Here is a 20851-nt window from a genome sequence, read left to right as displayed (position 1 = left end):
CACAGGCTTCTTTATATACAGCTGTAGGAAAACACATGTGTACACACACACACACACACACACACACAGAGAAAACACATACAGAATATTTTTCAAAAATTGAATCCTATTTTATATAAAATGCTGCCCTGTGATTTTTTTCTCTTACAACATCATGGATATGTTTCGGTGCCATCACATACCTCTTCTTCCTCTTTTTAGTGGCTCCCTGTAGATTCTGATACGCTTGCCTGCATGGAGGTCCTCACCCAACACTACCTCCATCATTCCCACTGTAACCCACCCCCTCCTCTGAGAAGCACAAGTTACTTCTTATTCTGCATATCCTCACTAGCCAAGAAAATCTTGTAGGACTTTTATTATTTAAACGTACATGTGTATTGTCATCTCCATATTGTTTCTTTGCCCTTTCCCAAGATTCTGGTATTGTTCCTTGGGTGTGAAGCTGCACATGTAACTCATGACAAATGAGAAGTTGGGGCTACCAGGGGCTTTGGATGGGTGATAAGCAAGTCATCTACATTCCTGGTTACCATGTTGTTGTTTTTTTCTTTGAGAATTACGAAACCACTTTTTTTCCTTGGGAATTATGAAAACCCAAGAAAAAATGAGCTATGATTTATTTTCTTTTTCAAAACAGATTTTTTAGAAAAAATTTATTGGATTCACATGTTAAAACCAAAATCCTGTTGGGTCGAATATATTTTAAGGTGTATTTTACCTACTGTGTCTTGGAATCTGGCTGAGGGTAGGTGTGCGGAGTCTGCCCCTCGGCTTGAGAATCATTGATGATGAGGCTGTTGCTCTCTGTGGTTACATCCTTTTTTCAAATTTATGTATTTTTATCAGTATTTTACAATTTCTTGGGGTGACAATTGTTAGTGAAATTACACAGATTTCAGGTGTACAATTCTGTATTACGTCATCTATAAATCCCATTGTGTGTTCACCACCCTGAGTCAGTTCTCCTTCCATCACCATATATTTGATCCCCTTTACCCTCATCACCCACCCCCCACACCCCCTTACCCTCTGGTAACCACTAAACTATTGTCTGTGTCTATGAGTTTTTGTTTCTCATTTGTTTGTCTTGTTCTTTTGTTATTTTTGGTTTCTATTCCACATATAAGTGAAATCATAGGATTCTCTGCTTTTTTTGTCTGACTTATTTCTCTTAGCATCATACTCTCAAGATCCATCCATGTTGTCACAAATGTTCCTATATCATCTTTTCTTACTGCCGAATAGTAGTCCATTGTGTATATATACCACAACTTCTTTACCCATTCATCTATCGAAGGACATTCTGGTTGTTTCTATGCCTTGGCCACCTTAAACAAAGCTGCAATGAACATTGGAGCACACATGTCTTTATGTATAAATGTTTTCAGATTTTTTGGGTAGATACCCAGAAGAGGGATTGCTGGGTCATATGGTAATTCTATTGGTAATTTTTTTGAGGAACCTCCACACTGCCTTTCATAACGGCTGCACCAGTCTGCATTCCTACCAACAGTGTATGAGGGTTCCTTTTTCTCCACAGCCTCTCCAACACTTGTTAGTATTTGTCTTGTTGATGATAGCCATTCTGACTGGGGTGAGGTGATATCTCATTGTGGCTTTTATTTGCATTTCTCTGATGATTAGTGATGTTGAGCATTTTTTCATATGTCTATTTGTCATTTGTATGTCCTCTTTGGAGAAATGTATCTTCAGGTCCTCTGCCCATTTTTCAATTGGGTTGTTTGTATTTTTCTTGTTGAGTTTCACGAGTTCCTTGTATATTTTGGATATTAGCCCCTTATAGGAGGCACTGTTTGCAAAAATCTTCTCCCATTCAGTTGGTTGCCTCTTTATTTTGTCGATGGTTTCTTTTGCTGTGCAGAAGCTTTTAAGTTTCATATAGTCCCATTCATTTATTTTAGCTTTCACTTCCATTGCCTTTGGAGTCAAATTCATAAAATGCTCTTTGAACCCAAGGTCCATAAGTTTAGTACCGATGTTTTCTTTTATGCAGTTTATTGTGTCCGTACTTATGCTTAAGTCTTTGAACCATTTTGAATTAATTTTGGTATATGGTGACAGATAGCAGTCCAGTTTCATTCTTTTACACGTGGCTATCCAGTTCTCCCAGCACCATTTATTGAAGAGGCTGTCTTTCCTCCATTGTATGTTTTTAGCTTCTTTGTCAAAAATTATCTGTCCATATTTATGTGGTTTTATTTCTGGGTTCTCAATCCTATTCCATTGATATATGTGTCTGTTTCTCTGCCAAGACCATACTGTTTTGATTATTGTAGCCCTGTAGTACAAGCTAAAGTCAGGGAGATTGATACCTGCAGTATTGTTCTTTTTTCTTAAGATTGCTTTGGCTATTCGGGGTCTTTTGTGGTTCCAAACAAATCTGATGATGTTTTGTTCTATTTATTTAAAAAATGCCATTGAGATTTTGATGGGGATTGCATTAAATCTGTATATTGCTTTGGGTAATATGGCCATTTTAACTATGTTGATTCTTCCAATCCATGAGCATGGAATGGCTTTCCATTTCTTTGTGTCTTCTTCAATTTCTTTCAAAAATGTCTTCTAGTTTTCAGCATATAAATCCTTCACATCCTTGGTTAAGTGTATTCCTAGGTATTTTATTCTTTTTGCTGCAATTGCAAAAGGAATTGATTTTTGTATTTCTTTTTCTGAGATTTCACTGTTAGTATATAGGAATGCAATGGACTTTTGTACGTTGATTTTGTAGCCAGCTTTACTATATTCGTTGATTGTTTCTAATAGCTTTTTGGTGGAGTCTTTAGGGTTTTCTATGTATAGCATCATGTCATCTGCAAAGAGTGATATTTTAACTTCTTCATTCCCAATTTGGATGCCTTTTATTTCTTTCTCTTGCCTGATGGCTCTGGCAAGGACTTCCAACACTATGTTGAAAAGCAGAGGTGATAGGGGACAGCACTGCTGTGTTCCTGAACGTAGAGCAAAGGGCTTCAGTTTTTCTCCATTAATTATGAGATTAGATGAGGGTTTGTCATATATGAACTTTATTATGTTAAGATATTTTCCTTCTATACCTATTTTATTAAGTGTTTTAATCATAAATGGATGTTGTATTGTCAAATGCTTTTTCTGCATCAATTGATATAATTGTATGATTTTTGACCTTTATTTTGTTTATTTGATGTATCACATTGATGGATTTGCGGATGTTAAACCATCCCTGTGCCCCGGGGATGAACCCTAATTGGTCATGATGAATAATCTTTTTAATGCATTGCTGTATTCTATTTGCTAGAATTTTGTTTAGGATTTTTGCATCTGTATTCATCAGAGATATTGGTTTGTGGTTTTTTTTTTATGTGTTGTCATTACCAGGTTTTGGTATCAGGGTAATGTTGGCCTCATAAAATGAGTTAGGGAGTACTGTCTCTTCTTCAATTTTTTGAAAGAGTTTGAGCAGGATTGGTATTAGATTCTCTCTGAAGGTTTGGTAGAATTCACTAGTGAAGCCATCTGGTCCCGGACTTTTGCTTTTGGGAAGGTTTTGGATGACTGATTTAATTTCTTACTGGTTATCGGTCTGTTTAGATTTTCCGGTTCTTCATGGTTCAGCCTTGGGAGGCTACATGTTTCTAAGAACTTGTCCATTTCTTCTAGGTTATTGAATTTGGTGTCATATAGTCCTTTTTAGTATTCTTGGATGATCCTTTGTATTTCTGTGGTGTCCGTGATAACTTCCCCTTTTTCATTTTTGATTTTGTTAGTGTCTTTTCTCTTCTCTTTTTATCTTAGTGAGTCTTGCCAAGGGTTTGTCAATTTTGTTAATCTTTTCAAATAACCAGCTTTGTCACATTAACTTTTTCTGTTGTCTTTTTGTTCTCTATTTCACTAAGTTCTGCTCGGATTATTGTTATTTCCTTTCTTCTGCTGACCTTGGGTTTCACTTGTTCTTTTTCTAGTTCTTTAAGGTGTAACATGAGGTTATTTATTTTGGATTTTTCTTGTTTCTTGAGATAGGCCTGTAATGATATAAATTTCCCTCTTAAAACTGCTGTCGCTGCATCCCAAAAATTTTGGTAGGATGTATTTTCATTGTCATTTGTTTATGTATCTTTTGATCACTCCTCTAATTTTTTCTTTGAACCAGTCATTCTTTAAAAGTATGTTGTTTAGTCCCCATGTATTTGTGTTTTTTCCTGCTTTCTTTTTGCAGTTTATATCTAATTTCAAAGCCTTGTGATCAGAGAATATGCTTGGTATGATTTCAATCGTCTTAAATTTGCTGAGGCTGATTTTATGTCCCAATATATGGTCTATCCTTGAGAATGTTCCATGTACACTCGAAAAGAATGTATAGTCTGATATTTTAGGATGAAGTTCTCTATACATGTCAATTTCATCTAATATGTCCATTTCATCTACTGTGTCATTTAGGGCTCCTATTTCTTTATTTATTTTCTGTTTGGATGATCTATCCATAGCTGTCAATGAGGTATTTAAGTCCCCTAGTATAACTGTGTTTTGGTCAATTTCTCCCTTTAGTTCTGTTAGTAGTTGCTTGGTATATTTTGGTGCTCCCTGATTGGGGGCATAAATATTGATGACTGTTATGTCTTCTTGTTGTGTAGTCCCCTTTACCATTATGAAATGTCCATTTTTGTCTCATGTTATCTTTTTCACCCTGAAGTCTGTTTCATCTGATATCATTATGGCTACACCTCTGTGCCTTTTTATTGGTGAGTTCAGTCCACTTACATTTAGGGTAATTATTAATACGTGAGGATTTCCTGTCATTCTATCTTTAATTTTCTGGTAAGGTGTGTCTCCATTGCTTCTTTGCCTTTTTGTTGTTGTCTATTATTTCTGTGTGGTGGTATTCTATGATGTTTCCCTCTGTTTCTTGTTTTATTACAGTATATATTTCAGTTCTGGATTTTTTTTGAGTGGCTTCCCTTAAGTTTATGTAAAAGAAAGTTTGATACTTAGAGTATTCCATTTTCTTCAGCACGCTTACTTTCTCCATTCCCATATTCCAGTTCGGGCCTTTACTCTTCCCTTTTTTATGTTTTGGTTGCCACAAACTGACCCTGTTGATGGTGGTCGAATAGCCTCCTTTAGTATTTCTTATAATGCAGGTCATGTATTAGAAAATTCCCTCAGCTACTATATGTCTGGAAAGGTCTTTATTCCTCCTTCATAACTAAAGGATATCTTTGCTGGATATATTGTTCTTGGCTCATAAATTCGCTCGTTCAAAAGTTGGAATATTTGGTTCCACTCCCTCCTGGCTTGTAGAGTTTCTGCTGAAAAATCTGATGATAATCTAATGGGCTTTCCTTTGTAGGTTACCGTCTTCTTTTCCCTGGCTGCTTTGAGGATTCTTTGTCGTTGATTTTAGACAGCTTCAGTACAATGTGCCTTAGAGAAGGCCTGTTGGGATTGAGGTAATTAGGTGTTCTATTTGCTTCTTGGATTCGAGGATCCAGTTCTGTCCACAAGTTTGGTAAGTTCTCATCAACAATTTGTTTGAATATATTCTCTGTTCCCTTCTCTCTTTCTTCTCCTTTTGATATGCCCATTATTCTTCATTGCTCTTTCTGATGGAGACAGAAAGTTCTTGTAGAGTTCTTTTATTTCTTTTAAGTCTCAAGTCTCTTTCTTCTTCCATCTGTGTAATTTGCAGGTTTCTATCTTTGATGTCACTGATTGTTTCCTCCATCTGGCCAACTGTACTACCTAAGCTGGTTATTTCATTCTTAATTTCTTCTATTGAGTTCTTAATCTCCAGAAATTGTATTTGGTTCTTTTTTAAAATTGCAATCTCTTTTGTAAAATGCTCGTGTTGTTTTTTGATTGTGTTTCTGAGTTCATTAAACTGCCTTTCTGTGTTTTCTTGCATCTTGTTGAGTTTTTTCAGAATTGCAATCTTGAATTCTCTGTCATTTAAGTCATATATTTCCATATCTTTAAGTTCCTTTTCTGGAGACTTTTCACTTTCTTTCTGAGTTGTCTTGTTGCCTTGGTTATTCATGGCAATTACTGATTTATTATTTCTCTTCTTAGACATCTACAGGGTGTGGCTTCTGCAACAGGTTGATAGGAAGAGGTCTTTCTTATGTTCTCCAGTACTTGTTGGTAGAATGTTTTATTTTCTCTCTGACTGCAACTTTTTTTTCCTTTCTTGCACCGTAGTGCTATGTTTTCTCTGCACTATTCCAGCTTCTCACACAATGGGGGGATTCCCTGGGAGACGGGCTTCTCCTCTGTTAGTAGTTCACCTTAGTCACAGGGTGTAGTGTCCCGGTGGGTATGCTGAGAGCTTTTGAAGTTCCAAATGTCTTTCTGCACCAGATTCAGAGCCCATGTGTTTCAGCAGTTCTGTTTACTCCTGCAGGGATCCGCCCAGATAGGTGGGGCCAGGGGCGGGGTGAAATCGGAGAGGTGGCCCAGAGCAGTGGAGGCGACCTCCACCACAGCCTGTCCTGCTTCCACAGCTCCCTCTCTTTTGCCGGAACTAGTTGGGCTGTGAATCTGTGTCTGCGGTTCACAGTTCTCAGAAGAGTAAATATTCTTTTCTTTTGATCTGACACTACTATTGTTCTGCTTCTAGCACCAGGCGTGTGGGGGCAGAGTGAGCTCTGGGAGGGTAGGGAGGGGGCGGCTAGTCTCAGTGCCTAAGCCTTCCGTTCTCTGCACGGCAGTGAGGGCTTAAACCACCGTTTTCAGCCTTCTTCCCTCAGTCTTTTCTCCAGGTCTCTGCCATGAGCGTTGGGTTCAGCCGTGTTATATGCTGCCCCCTCAGCCCTGTGGGCCATAAGCGGAGCCCTAGCAGTCCGAGTTCTTCCCTCTCCTGCAGCTGCAGTAGTTCTGGGATGCAGTGAGCTTGGAGCACTGAGCTAGGTCTGTGTCCTGCGCCCGCGTGGCTCCGTCTCCGCACTTCTCCCTTCCCTCCTGCCCCGCCTGCACGATTCTCCCACCTTTAGGTGAATTTAGTAGTGGGCCTCTTGGTCTTGCCTGTCTGCTGTGCAGGGAGTCCTTTGTGGAGTTATTGTTGTTTGATTAGTTGTAAATCCAGGGGAGCTTTACAGAGGCTCACCTCTCACCGCCATTTTGATGACATCCGAAATATTTTGTAATACCCGGTTTTGTTTCTTCTTTAAACCAAGGTTGGTACATCAGTGTGTTGTCTAATTTCTATATATTGGGAAATTTTCCTATTTTTCTTCTGCTTTTGATATCTACTTCAATTGATTGTATTTAGAAAAGATACTTTATATGATCCCAATCTTCCTCAATTTTTGAAGATTTGTTTTGTTACCTATTATTTCTCCTGTATAGTCTTTCATGTGTACTTGGGAAGATTGTATATTCTGCTGCTATTAGATGGAATGTTCTATATATGTCTGTTAGGTTCATTTGGTCTATAGTGTTGTTCAAATTAATTGTGTACATATTAATTTTCTGTCTAGGTGTTCTATCCATCATTGAGACTACAGTATTATATTTTCCTACTATTATTGTGTTCTTGCCTATTTCTTCTTTGAGAACTGTTAATTTTTGCTTTATTTAGTAATTCTAATGTTGGTTGCATATATATTTCTAATTATTATATCTTCATAGTGAATTGCCCTTTTTGTCATTGTAGAAAGTTATTCTTTGTCTCTTGTGACAGTTTTTGTCTTAAAGTCTATTTTTTGTGACATAAGTATAGCCACCTCTGCTCTATTTTGGTTAGCATTTGCCTGCAGTATCTTTTTCCATCACTTCACTTTGAGCCTATGTATGTCCTTAAATCTTAAGTGAGTCTCTTGTACAGTTGAATCTTTCTTTTTAAATCCATTTAGCCACTCTATGCCTATTATTGGGGAGCATAACCCATTTACATTTAAAATAATTATTGATAAGTAAAGACTTCCTATTGCCATTTTAATTGTTTTCTGTCTGTCTTATAGGTTGTTTATCCCTCTTTTCCTTTCTTACTGATTTCCTTTGTATCTTGTTGACTTTTTCATATTGATATACTTTGATTTTCTCCATTTCTTTTACAGAACTTCAGTCGTAGCCCATATATTGATTGCCTTCTTTTATCTGGGGTTTTCTTTCCCTCTTAGAATGGCACTATTTGTTTCCACAAAAATAAGACCTAGTCAGACAATCAGCTTTAATGCATCTTTTGGAACAAAAATTAATATAATACCTGGTCTTATTTTACTATAAGATCGGGTATAATATAATATAATAAGACATTATATAAAATAAAATAGATAATAAATATAATTAATATATGATATATAATATAATATAATGTAATATGATGTAATATTATATTATATTATAACATAATATAATATAAAATACCGGGTCTTATAATAATTTTTCCTCCAAAAGACGCATTAGAGCTGATTGTCTGGCTAGGTCTTATTTTCGGGGAAACATGGTATGTCTATATCCCAAATTACCTCTCATCTCATTGATCTGCAATTGGTGGTTTGAAATTTTCTATTGAAATTTGAATGTGCAGACAATCTGTCTTGATTGCTCAGCTGTCATCAACTGTCTTTTGTACCAGATACTTTTGTTCCTATTAGTCACAAGTCCATCCAATAAAAGCTAGTTTGGAGTCAAAATGGTATATAGGATGTCTTTGATTTGAAAAAAATGCTCCACAGATTGTTTTCTGCTTGGGAAATCACGTGCAAGATTTCTCTCTGGCTGTACCTGGAAGACTTCTCTGTCCCTCTATGGCTTTAGACAGAGAAAATAATTTATTCTGGGAAGAGCCCTTATTACAATGTAAATGGTGCCCCCTGGGATTGTGTAACACAGAAGCATTAATTTTGGAATATATCCTGCCTCAATGACATTCTCTCATTCCTTAAAACCCAGTCATTGTTGGTTGATCTTTATTTCTTACAATAAGAAATCTACTTCAACTACAGTTGTTGAGATTAAAACTATACATTTTCAACAAAATACTTAACTGCTGCCTTTTTGTTTAAATACTTTAATTACTTGGCCTCTTGGTTTTATATATATAACCTATACTTGAAGGTTTACAGAGAATTGTTTTACGGAACACACAAATTCAGAGATTTTCCATACATTGTGCCATTTCCATGTTGATTAACAATGCCCATTTTTTAATTTATTCATTCATTCAGTATTTATTTGTTTATTGGTGTGACAATAATTAAATTACATAGGTTTCTTTGATCAATAATTTGTAAATGCAAAGAAGTTTCTAATTGGAAGAAACTTTAGTCATCATTTAATCAAATATTGATGTTTTATGAAAGAGAAACCGTAAAAGAAAGATTCCAGAAGGTAAGAGGAGAAAAATGTACTTAAACTCACATATTTTGACATCAAGACCATTATCCTTTCTATCAGTCACACTTGTTCTTAAAATATGTATAGATTTTGTTTTTGTCTTCTCTTTTCACATGAATTTTACACAGGATTACTCTTTAGCTCCAGAAGTTCCACACGGCATATTACACCTCTGAGTTACTTAGAGTGTAGAATTAAGGCTTTAACATGGTTGTTACCATAGTATAAAGTACAGCCAGTGCTTTATCAGTGGGGAAGGTGATCATGGGCCGAAGGTACACAAATATACAGGGAATGAAGAATAGGACAACTACAGTAACATGGAATGCACAGGTGGAGAGAGCCTTCCTCTGTCCCTCAGTATTGTGAGTTCTTAGGGAGCAAAGGATGAGGACATAGGAGGTGACAAGAATAGAAAAAATGAGCATACACATCAGTCCACTGTTGGCGGCAACAAACAATCCAAAGATGTGAGTGTCAGAGCAGGAGAGTTTTAGCAGAGGGAAAAGATCACAGGTGAAATGGTCAATCACATTGGGGCCACAGAAGGGCAACCAGACTGTAAAAAGAATTTGAATCAGAGCAGGAAGAAATCCCCCAGCCCAGGCCACGGCCACCAGGAGGCCACCCACTCGCCTGTTCATTGTGATCATGTAGTGCAGGGGCTTGCAGGTGGCCACGTAGCGGTCATAGGCCATCACCGTGAGCAGGATGATCTCGACTCCCCCAAAGAAATGTTCGGCAAAGAGCTGAGTCATGCAGCCACTGAAGGAGATAGTTTTCTTTTCAGTGAGTAAGTCAAATATCATTTTGGGAGCTATGGTAAAAGAGTAGCAGCCATCTATGAAGGACAAGAAAGAAAGAAAAAAATACATGGGGGAGCCCAGGGCTCAGCTGGTGGTGATTGTCGCTACAATTAGTAGGTTGCCTGCCACAGTGAGAAAGTAGATGACTCTAAACACAGTAGATGACTGTAAACACAGAAAACAAGACTTCTGCACATGTAGGTTCTGTGTCAGGCCAAGCAGGATGAATTCTGTCACGTTCATTCGCTCCATGAATCCACTTTGGCATTAGGATAACTGATTTATCTGTGAATAGGACATGGATTGAAATTGTGGCAGATAAATTTTGATCAATTACATTTCTATCAGGTAATTTCTATCAGGATTGTTTTCTGTAAGACTGTGGAAACCTCAAGCAGAGAAACCCAAGACTTAAAGTTGGGCCTTATAATTAGTCACATAATGAACACATAGCCCTTCTCTCTCTATCTCTCTCTTTCTCTGTCCCTGTCCCTATCCCTATGTCTCTCTCTCTCTCTCTCTCTCTCACACACACACACACTGATTCATATCTATAAACATGGTTTTATGGCTGTTGACATTCCAGACACCTTTCCTGTAAGTGTACATGAATGGATATTCTCCCAACAATTGCTATTTGCCCCACAGAAAACAGGAATAAAGAAAGGACCTATAAGAGGAGTAGAGGCTTGAATTCATGAGAGTCTATTCTCACATATGTCTTCTCTAGTCATTTGATCTGATGAAACTAAGCTTCAGAGTTCATTATTCTTGTTGTCTTTATTTTGTTTCAGGGTGAATATAAAACATCAGGTGAATTCAACTTAAAATTAAGAATGATGTAGTCACATTGCAGAAAAAACTGAACTGAGTGAATGTTGGAGGTTCCAGTAAGATATATCTGACAGTTAGACTATAAGCTTATACTACATTGAAACAGAATTGTCTAAGGACATCATCAAACAGGAAGGAAGAAGAATATCCTGAGGAGGATAAAACAGAGCATGATGCAAGGCAAAATTCCCCAGATTTATTTGAAACTGTAGAGTTCATTATTTGGAGACCTTCTGCCATGTTTAGGTTTCAGGGTCATTCTGCAAATCAAAACTCAATCTAAGGAAGATTATGAAAAACACTCTGGATCTAAAAAACAGATTTTTTAAGATGAGGAGGAAACAAAAGCATCGTAATTTATTGGACAGAGTATGTTCTCTAGACTGTTTCTGTTCTGTACATTAAATTTCTGTTTTTAAAACTTTGAAAACAGGGCTTCCTTTGCTTGATAGATCCTCATGTATTGAACACCTATCTAATAGTCTGTTGTTTTTTTTTAAATCCCAGCTACTGAAGCTATAAATGTACGTCATGTGACTGTTAAAATTGTATGTGGAACAGAATTTTGAAGAATAAAAAATATTAATTAACAAACACTGTAATTATCATGAAAGTAAAATAACTCAGTAACATATTCTTTCCTAGAGGCAATTAATATTTTCATACTTATCCTATAAAATGTCAGAAACTATTAACTGGAATGTAGCTTCCTCTCAAAAGTTTATTTATGTTTCTCATAAAGTAGAGAGTAATGCTAACCAGCATGAGAATGATGGAATTCCTAGGCGTAAGGGCTGGGAAAGCATGCATAGTCTTACACGTGGAGATGAAGGAAGTATGGCAATTCACCAACCACTTATTCATCACTCAATAGGTGCCAGACACTGCAGACGTGATGCCAGGGACTGTACAGGCACAGTGAGAAACACACATGATCATATATGTGTTATGGTAGGTACCAGGGAGGGTGTGTCTCCAACCACTTATGCATTTCTCTAAACTGCCTGCTTATCATACATATTTATCGACCACATCTTTCTTTCTGCAGTTAGAGCTATGAGTTCACATGTAAATTCTTCTAGAAGAGGAAATAACTTACTGTATACAGCACTTTACAGCTTATGAAATACATGTGAGAGTTGCAATTTGTAAGCTCACGGACACAGAGGAGGGCTTGTCAGCATGGGGAGCTGAACTGACTTAGCATCGTCATGGAGAGTTGGAACCAGAAAGAGAATCCCGATCTCAGTAAATTATACATGAAATGTTGTCCTATAGATGTTTTCTAGGTAACAGATACTAGGTATTCTGAAGAGTTGGAAAGCGTTATGGAGGAAGTGAGAAAGAATTGAAACAATTACTGGGGTGAGGGGTGCCAAGGACATGCTCCCCAGTTACAGAGACTATCCTGTGTCTGAACTATGAAGTTCAGACTACAATCCTTTCATGATTCACAGGTATCATTCTTTATCTCTTTGTAGGTAATTTTGGCCCAGGAAGGTGTTATTAATACTTCCTGAATGGATCGTCTCACGCCTCCCAACAATGTGACTGAATTTATTCTCTTGGGACTCACACAGAATCCGCACTTGCAGAAAATTCTCTTCATTGTCTTTTTGTTCATTTTCCTATTTACCGTGCTGGCCAATCTGCTCATTGTCATTACCATCTCCTTCAGGCCCACACTTTTGGCTCTCATGTACTTCTTTCTCACATACTTGTCTTTCATAGATGCCTCTTACACTTCTGTCACCACCCCCAAAATGATCATGGACCTGCTCTACCCCAGGAGAACCATCTCCTGGGGTAGCTGCCTAACTCAGCTCTTTGTGGAGCACTTCCTGGGAGGGTCAGAGATCCTCCTCCTCATTGTCATGGCCTATGATCGCTATGTGGCCATCTGCAAGCCCCTGCACTACATGACTATCATGCGACTAGGGCTCTGCCGCCTCCTGGTGATGGTAACCTGGATTGGGGGGCTACTGCATGCCACTGTACAGACTCGTTTCATAGTCCACTTGCCCTTCTGTGGTCCCAATATCATTGACCACTTCATGTGTGATCTCTTCCCACTGCTGAAACTTGCCTGCAGCGACACCTATAGGTTCGGAATAGTAGTGGTGGCCAACAGTGGGGCCGTGTGTTTGCTCATTTTTCCATACTGCTCATCTCCTACATAGTCATCCTGAGCTCCCTGAAATCCCACAGCACCGAAGGACGGTGCAAAGCCCTCTCTACCTTTGGCTCCCACTTTACTGTAGTTGTACCCTCTTTTATGCCTTGCATATTCACCTACATGCGTCCTGTGGTCACCTACCCTGTGGACAAGTTGGTGACTGTGTTCTTTGCAATCCTCACTCCCATGTTTAATCCTATCACTTACACAGTGAGAAACACAGAGGTGAAAGATGCCATGAGGAGTTTGTTGAAGAGGAGACTAACAGGCTGTTCATAATTCCAAGAATGTAATGGTATACATACATGCATATAGATATACATACATATATTCAGGATATACAAAGGAAAAAACAGCCATAAATCCATAGTTTGATGGTTCTAGGATATGTTTTTCTCCAGTGTCTCCCTGATCTTTTATTAAACTCCTCATACATGTATGTTACTTGGCTGAAATTGGCTTTTCAATAGGACTTTGGTCTCAGAATTTTTATTTTTCCTTATCTCTTGGTAGAGCAAAAAAGAGTACAAAATTCTTAGATATATGGGGTAGGGACAGCTCGTGAGTGGAAAAATCACTGATGAGTTTCTTTTGGGGGGCATTATGAATCTCCCTAAAGCAAAAAGAGAGACCCCCACCCCACTTAAGAAAAAATAATAATTCATAACCTATCTCAATTTTTTTTGGCACAAAAATAATAAGCCAGAAAATGTGAAATTACTTTTAACTTGTTCTTTTTCTTAATTGTCCTATGGCTCACAGTTTTTCTTGAATATAAAGGAAGTTATGTTTTTTCCATGCAAAGACTTGAGGAACCATTTGAAGTGACAAGGGTACTTTTCTTTTACTTGATCTCAACAAAAAGGCCTATGGTTAGGTTCCAAAGCTGTTGCTCTGTACTTATGATTTATCTGTAGGTGAGGTATCTGTGTACTAAATTGGTAGTTCCAATACTACTATCCTTATTTTACAGAGAAGCAAATTGAAGACAAGGGATTTTTTTCTAATTTACTTGCTTCAGTTCACACATCTAAGAGTTTCAGCTAAAAAATTTGAATGCAGGTCTTCCAAATTTCAGTCCTACTTTCTTTCGGATAAAACACAGTTGTCTGTGACATATTTATGTCCCTAGATAAGAAATTTCTCATCAGTCTTGAAGATTTTAAATATGTTCAGTTAGTTTCCTCTAAGTGTATTCGATGTCATAAATAGCATTAGGTTTCTGCATCTGAATTATTCAGGAATATTGAAATGGCTGAATTTCAGAAATGCTTTAGTGCTAGTGGATGTGGCTTTGTCTCTTAAAATGAACTAAATCACTAGGACAATAGAAAAGAGAAGGTTCAGGCATCAGAAAGGACATAGGTGGAACCAGAGAAATTTTTTTCCTTTTTGAATTTCCAGAAATAGTAAGAGAAATAGCTGAGACATTTAGGGCCATTAGTAGAGCAACATGGAGGGGAGAGAAAGGGACCTGAAATCTGAAGAGAACATACTTCCCAGATTGTTGGGGAAAGGAACATGCTTAGGTAGAGAGACAAGAAATAAAATCCTTTATTGCTGAATTAAATAATAATCCTGGATCAAAAATACAGTGGATTTAAAGAACAAGGAAGGTAGTTAAGAATGGGGTTTTCAGCTATTCTTTTAGTTTGTAATCACTATATTTACTTAGAAAAATATATGCAAATGTAACTGATGTGCACATGTAGGTACCTAGAAATGCATCTAAACTTTACTGCTTGAAATGTAATTACAGAACACTAGTTATGAAAACCTTACCGCTAATTCGTCATGTGGTCCTAAATACTATATGGACTTCAAAGTTGAAACGGGAATTTCTATTATTTTCAGAATGACTCGTGCTAGAATTAAGTTTGATGCCAAAATGGATGGGAAGGAAATAGTGGGCATTGGGGATGGTGGGGAGGCAAAACTCCCAAGGCCACAGCCCCAAGAGATGGCCCAGAGTCTACAGTTCCTGGCTGGGAGGGGCCCTGAGCAATTTCTGTGGCAGCTCCAGTATATTACAGTGTACGGCTGTCAAGAAAGGACAGATCTTGGAATCTTCTAGGAGAATCCTGAGCAGAATAAGCTGCTTGCTATAGGACTATATGAACTTAGGATTGATATCAAAGTGAGTATAGAGGGTGAGAAGGGCTGGGCCTGTGATACCACTGTTTCTGGAAGGTTTACAATAGTTTAATATTTTTAGTATAAGATACTACATTATATTAGCATGTTAGTTCCACTGTGCAAATTAATTATACTGGAGATAATAAAAGTATCCTTAAAACCCATCTCCTTTTCTGAACTGTTTAGATGATGGAAAAATATGATGTTATAGGTTTTAAACTTGATTTTGAATGTTAACTCTTCTTAAAATTATATCAAGATACATATTGAAAATAAGTCTGCCATTTTGATATGTTCCCTTGTATATTTTAAAATTATGTTAAAATGTCTGTAAAAATGGGCAGTTATTTCAGTTTTTTTCTCCTTAACTTACTGTAGAAATGCTTCACCATCCATGTCCTCATATTATTTAGTATTTATAGCATCATATGCTATTAATTTGTAGTCTGATTTACCTAAACATTCTCCTATTATTGAACATTTTGGATATTTCTAAATTTTCTCTCATAAAAGTCACACAGGTTTCCATTATAAAACTTATACCATCTCATTTCACTTGGAAAAATTTTTTTTAGGTTTGGGTTACTGGTATAAGGAATACAAACATGTCTATGATTCTGGAAATGCTTGGTAAAGTGTTTCCAAAAGGATTACATGAATGAAGTAGTTTATTTGCAATTTTAGAATTAGTATAATTTAAAAAGCATGATTTTAAAACACATATTTCATTCTTAGGATTCATTCAATTTTCTAGCTCACTCTGTGTGTGTAGACACTGCTGAAAAATAATGCTGATATCAATATTTCACATCTTCCTTTTGAATTACTCGTTGCAAAGCATGTTCATAATAACTGTCTTAATTTGACTCTCATGGGCCAGGCAGCTCTGACTAGTGTTGTTACATAGATTTCATGGGAGAGAATGTTCAGGCTTAGTAACTTTTTCAATGACACATGACTATCAAATGATCAAGCTGTAATTGCTAGCTTTTTGAAGGCAGAAACTGAACAATTGTTATATTATTTTTAATTCACTTCTTATTTTGGAATAATTTTAGATTAATAGAAAAGTTTCCAAGGTAGTATAGAGTTCCTGTATACTCTTCACTTAGTTTTCCCTAGTATTATCTTCTTACATCGCCATGAATGTATTTGTCAAACCTATGAAATGAATATTGATACATTACTCTTAATGAAACACCAGATTTTAATCAGATGTCACTAATTTTTCTATTACTGTCCCTATTTTGTTCTAGGTTTCACTCTAGGATAACACATTGCATTTAGGACAATTACCTTTGAAATGACTTAAAATCGTAAGCCTTGCTGTGGTAAACTCTGAGGACACTGTACTCTCCATTGTCAAAGATTTAACATTAACTTTGGAACTTCCTTTTATCTGAAAAAAAGAGGGGGTTGATTTGCTTACATCTAATGAACATTTCAATTGAAAAATGGTATTACTCTTAGTAACGGAAGTGCTGTTAGTTTGTTCTCTGTAGCTATGCATTTGTTTCTGTTTTGTTTGTTGTTGGAACTGATGTACTTATTTCAATTCATTATCTCTCCTCCTTTGGCCATAGGATAAGCTGATCACTTCTGGATCATACATTAATATTCTTTCTTTTTAATAAATGGTTAGTGACTGATCCAGTGACCTTACAGGGTTTACTTTATATTCCTGTTTTCTTGGTGAAAGCTTGTAGTTTGATATGGCGTTTATACTGCAGGCACTGTTTAAGAACATCTCGTACCCTGGAAACATCATGGAAATGGTTATTTTAAAGTAAACATAAAGACAGATACTAGTATGCACAATTGTATATTTTTTTAGTTTTATCAATATTATAAATTGTTTTTGTTAGCTCTAAGTGGATTTCACAAAAATCAGATTAGTTTTAATGTTCATGCTAAACCTCATTGATGTTATTCACCTATTTAAGAAACACATTATATGCATATGTACACACACACATGCCATTTGATGAATCAATTTCTGTGATATGTACAGGTGAGGACACAGTCATTCTCGGAAGCTGTTGTCTTGCTATGGAAAACAAAGTCAAAAGTTGGAATAATTATCGGGGTGACTCATGGAAGAGTTTTCTGGGGGTAAGGCTGCTGACGCTTTAAGTGAGAAAATAGTGACTACAATTGGTGAGGACATTTATCACAAACAACTTTTACCTTTGTCAATTTGACCTTATATTCCTGTGAGATGAGCAAGTAAGTTATGTAAGAACATCCCTAGTGTACAATAGTCATATGAATGGCAAGCTGTACTTGATCAGATTGGACCACGTAGTATAAATAATTAGTAAATGATTAAAACGTCTCAAGACTCTGGCTGTATTCAATACACCATTTCTAATCCTTACCTACATGTGTGTTGCCAATTTGTATCTGTAATAACAGGACGTTACTTTTTGACTCTGTATCATTTCCTCTGTGTCATTTATAAGGGGCCTCGTTCAAACATGAAAAAAGGAATCGGGAGGCTTTAATTTCTGTAGTTGGAGGGAGACAGTAGAAAGGCCACTCCTGCTCTTAATTGCTAGCTTGAAAAGAAGAATCCTTGCTCCTCTCTGTTGATCCAGTGAAAGTACTTGGGTGCTGGAGTCAGAGGTTCTGTTATTTGTTTGGCCTTAGCTCTTGAAGCATGAATTGCTGGCCAGCAAAATAGGAATAAGATGTGATGTGAACTGTCTCCCACTCCCTAAGACCTGAACAGTTGCTTTCTTTGCATTATTTAACTTAGTCATCATGACAGTGCTCGTAAATAGGTATTATTATCTTTTTAGAAACTTCTGTTCTTATTTTAAATGATAAATGAAGAAAAAACCCCAATTCGATACTTGCATACTTGTTATGTGTTGGTATAGAGCTAGACACTTTCCCATAAATCGTTCTCTTTTATAGGCAATGAATTAATTCATCATAAAGGTCCAAGACATTTCAGACTGTAAAAAAATAATTGGGAATGGAGTTATAATTTTATAGCACCTCTTAAACTGGCGGTTATTTCTTCTTCTGTTTGTAGATAAGGCAGTTTCCTGATCAGGGATGGCGCCCAGGTCATCCCAGCTCACATCCACTGCTAATGGCAGGTGTCACTAATTACAGCCCTCCCACCTCAGCACTTGGATGTGCCTTCAGAATCCTTCTCAACAGGTCACTCCAGGAAACCACTGACCAGAGTTGGCAGATACATCCCTTCTCCTATATTAAAGCTCTGGCTATTTTGATGTATTTAGTAATCCATCTCCTCCTCAATTCTGCCTGACCTCTCATGACCACATTTAAAAATTTCTAATTTTGTGTTCTCACTTACGAGAGAAGCATAATTTAATTTTTCATATGGATGCACCAACACGTCTTTGACTATAATACCTTAAACTGCTCGGAGGTGAATTCGTCTTTTCTCATAATTGCAGATTCTACATGCTTACTGTAGCACTTTTCAACTTCTCCTTGGAAATCATGCAAAACCAAAGCTTTGTAACCGAGTTTGTCCTCCTAGGGCTTTCAGAGAATCCCAATGTTCAGAAAATAGTATGTGTTGTATTTTTGTTCGGCTACATTGCCACTGTTGGGGCCAATTTGCTAATTGTGGTGACCGTGGGCAGTAGCCCGGCGCTCCTGGGCTCCCCCATGTACTTCTTCTTGGCTTTCCTGTCCTTCTTGGATGCGTGCTTCTCCACTGTCATCGCCCCAAAGATGATTGTGGACTCTCTCTATGAGACGAAAACCATCTCCTTTGAAGGCTGCATGACCCAGCTCTTTGCCGAGCACTTCTTTGCTGGGGTAGAGGTGATTGTCCTCGCAGCCATGGCCTATGATCGCTATGTGGCCATCTGCAAGCCCCTGCACTACTCTTCTACCATGAACTGGAGACTGTGCGGCATTCTGATGGGGGTGGCCTGGACAGGGGGCTTCCTGCATTCCATGATCCAAATTCTCTTCACTTTCCAGCTGCCCTTCTGTGGCCCCAATGTCATTGATCACTTCATGTGCGACTTGTATCCACTACTGGAGCTTGCCTGCACTGACACTTACGTCTTGGGCCTTTTGGTGGTCGCCAACAGTGGGTTTATCTGCATCGTGATCTTCTCTTTGTTGCTTGTCTCCTATGGTGTCATCTTGCTCTCTCTGAGAACCCACAGTGCTGAAGGGCAGCGGAAAGCTCTCTCCACCTGCGGCTCTCACATTGCTGTTGTGGTTTTATTCTTTGTCCCGTGCATATTTGTGTACGCCCGACCTCCATCTGCTTTGCCCTTTGACAAAATAGTGGCAATATTTTACACCATCCTAACTCCCTTGCTCAATCCTTTGATTTACACCTTCCGGAACAAGGAAGTGAAAAATGCCATGAGGAAAGTGTGGGACAGAATAATGGGGGTTTGTAATGAAAGATAAAACATTAAACTTTGAAAAAAAAATAAATTTAAGAGTAAAAAAATGTCTTAATTGTTTTAGATAAAACTTTTTGTGGATGGGCCTTGTGTGACAGGAAGTAATGGAATGCAATATAAAAAGCATTAACATGGATCAGGAAGTAATGTTTTCACCCTTAGATCACTTATCAACTCTGATTTGACAATTCAGTATCCTCGTGTAAATTAAAGAGTTGAATTTTATGCTTACTTAGAATCTAAAAATCACAAAAAGAAGGAAAAGAGAAATGACTTAGCAGACCTCTTGGCATTCATTTCATGCTTTGTGGAAGGAATATAAAAATACCTTAGAGATTAGGAACAGAAATTTACCCAAATTATTTCAAGAGAATAGAAATTTATATTTAGGACATTTGATGTCAGTGACTGATAAGAAAAAACTTAGAACTCAGAAAGGGAAGAGATCCAAGCCTTCCCTCACTGTAGGTATTTTTGTGTCACATGACTACTCTGTGCTTTGAAAAACAGCATCTCACGCCTTGGCTTTCAGACCTCCTCCATATCTATTTTTATTGAAAGCACTGATCATTTTCTGATCTATTAGATAATTTACATACTTTTTTTTTTTTGTCTGTGTCCTCTCCTACACTGGAAGCTACGAGTCAGAGAATTTTTGTTTCCTCTTTGGTTCACTGGTGTGTCATTAGTGTCTAGAATAGATTAACATAGGGGCTTAGTCAATATCTGTTGAATAAATGAATAAATGAGGTACCTTCCCATATTCATGTCTAACCCTTTCTTTAACACTAACACTCTAAAGAGTCAAGTTTGGCAAAGGTTGTACGTATTGCTGACATTAGCCCTTAGACCTTGATGATAACTATAATGCATGCTTTGATGTAACACAGAGCAGAGTATTTAAAATAAATTTTATATTCTAGTTAATTTTCCTATATATGAAATTTAAATGTAATATAAAAAAATTCAAATAGAAAATAAAGCCATTGTTCTCTACCCACTCTCTTTCTCATTCTTCGTGATCTATCCCTTCTTCCATTCTTTGCAAAAATAAATTTTGCTGTCATTGATCTGACTTTTATTCTGGAAATATTTCTGATCCAAATAAAATTGTGTGCGGTCACAAATCTACAGAGACCCATTCATTGGCTTTT

General features: G+C 37.3%; 1 protein-coding gene across 1 annotated transcript in view; it reads left to right on the top strand.

The window, feature by feature from the left end:
* Nucleotides 1–19701, top strand: part of LOC308503361 (uncharacterized protein) — a gene marked incomplete at both ends in the record, with an annotated part of 28065 nt that extends 8364 nt beyond the window's left edge. The window contains 4 exons of the mRNA XM_081062681.1: nucleotides 10934–10952; nucleotides 12705–13077; nucleotides 15004–15183; nucleotides 18720–19701. Of these exons, the coding sequence (XP_080918807.1) occupies nucleotides 10934–10952; nucleotides 12705–13077; nucleotides 15004–15183; nucleotides 18720–19701 (1554 nt within the window). The remainder of the gene's footprint in view (nucleotides 1–10933; nucleotides 10953–12704; nucleotides 13078–15003; nucleotides 15184–18719) is intronic.
* Between the last annotated feature and the right edge of the window lie 1150 nt (nucleotides 19702–20851).

The sequence above is a fragment of the Rhinolophus hipposideros genome (assembly GCF_964194185.1).
Source record: "Rhinolophus hipposideros genome assembly, chromosome: 10".
Classification (NCBI taxonomy): Eukaryota; Metazoa; Chordata; class Mammalia; order Chiroptera; family Rhinolophidae; genus Rhinolophus; species Rhinolophus hipposideros.
The sequence above is the reverse complement of the archived record's forward strand: the minus strand, read 5'-3'. Positions and strand labels throughout refer to the sequence as shown.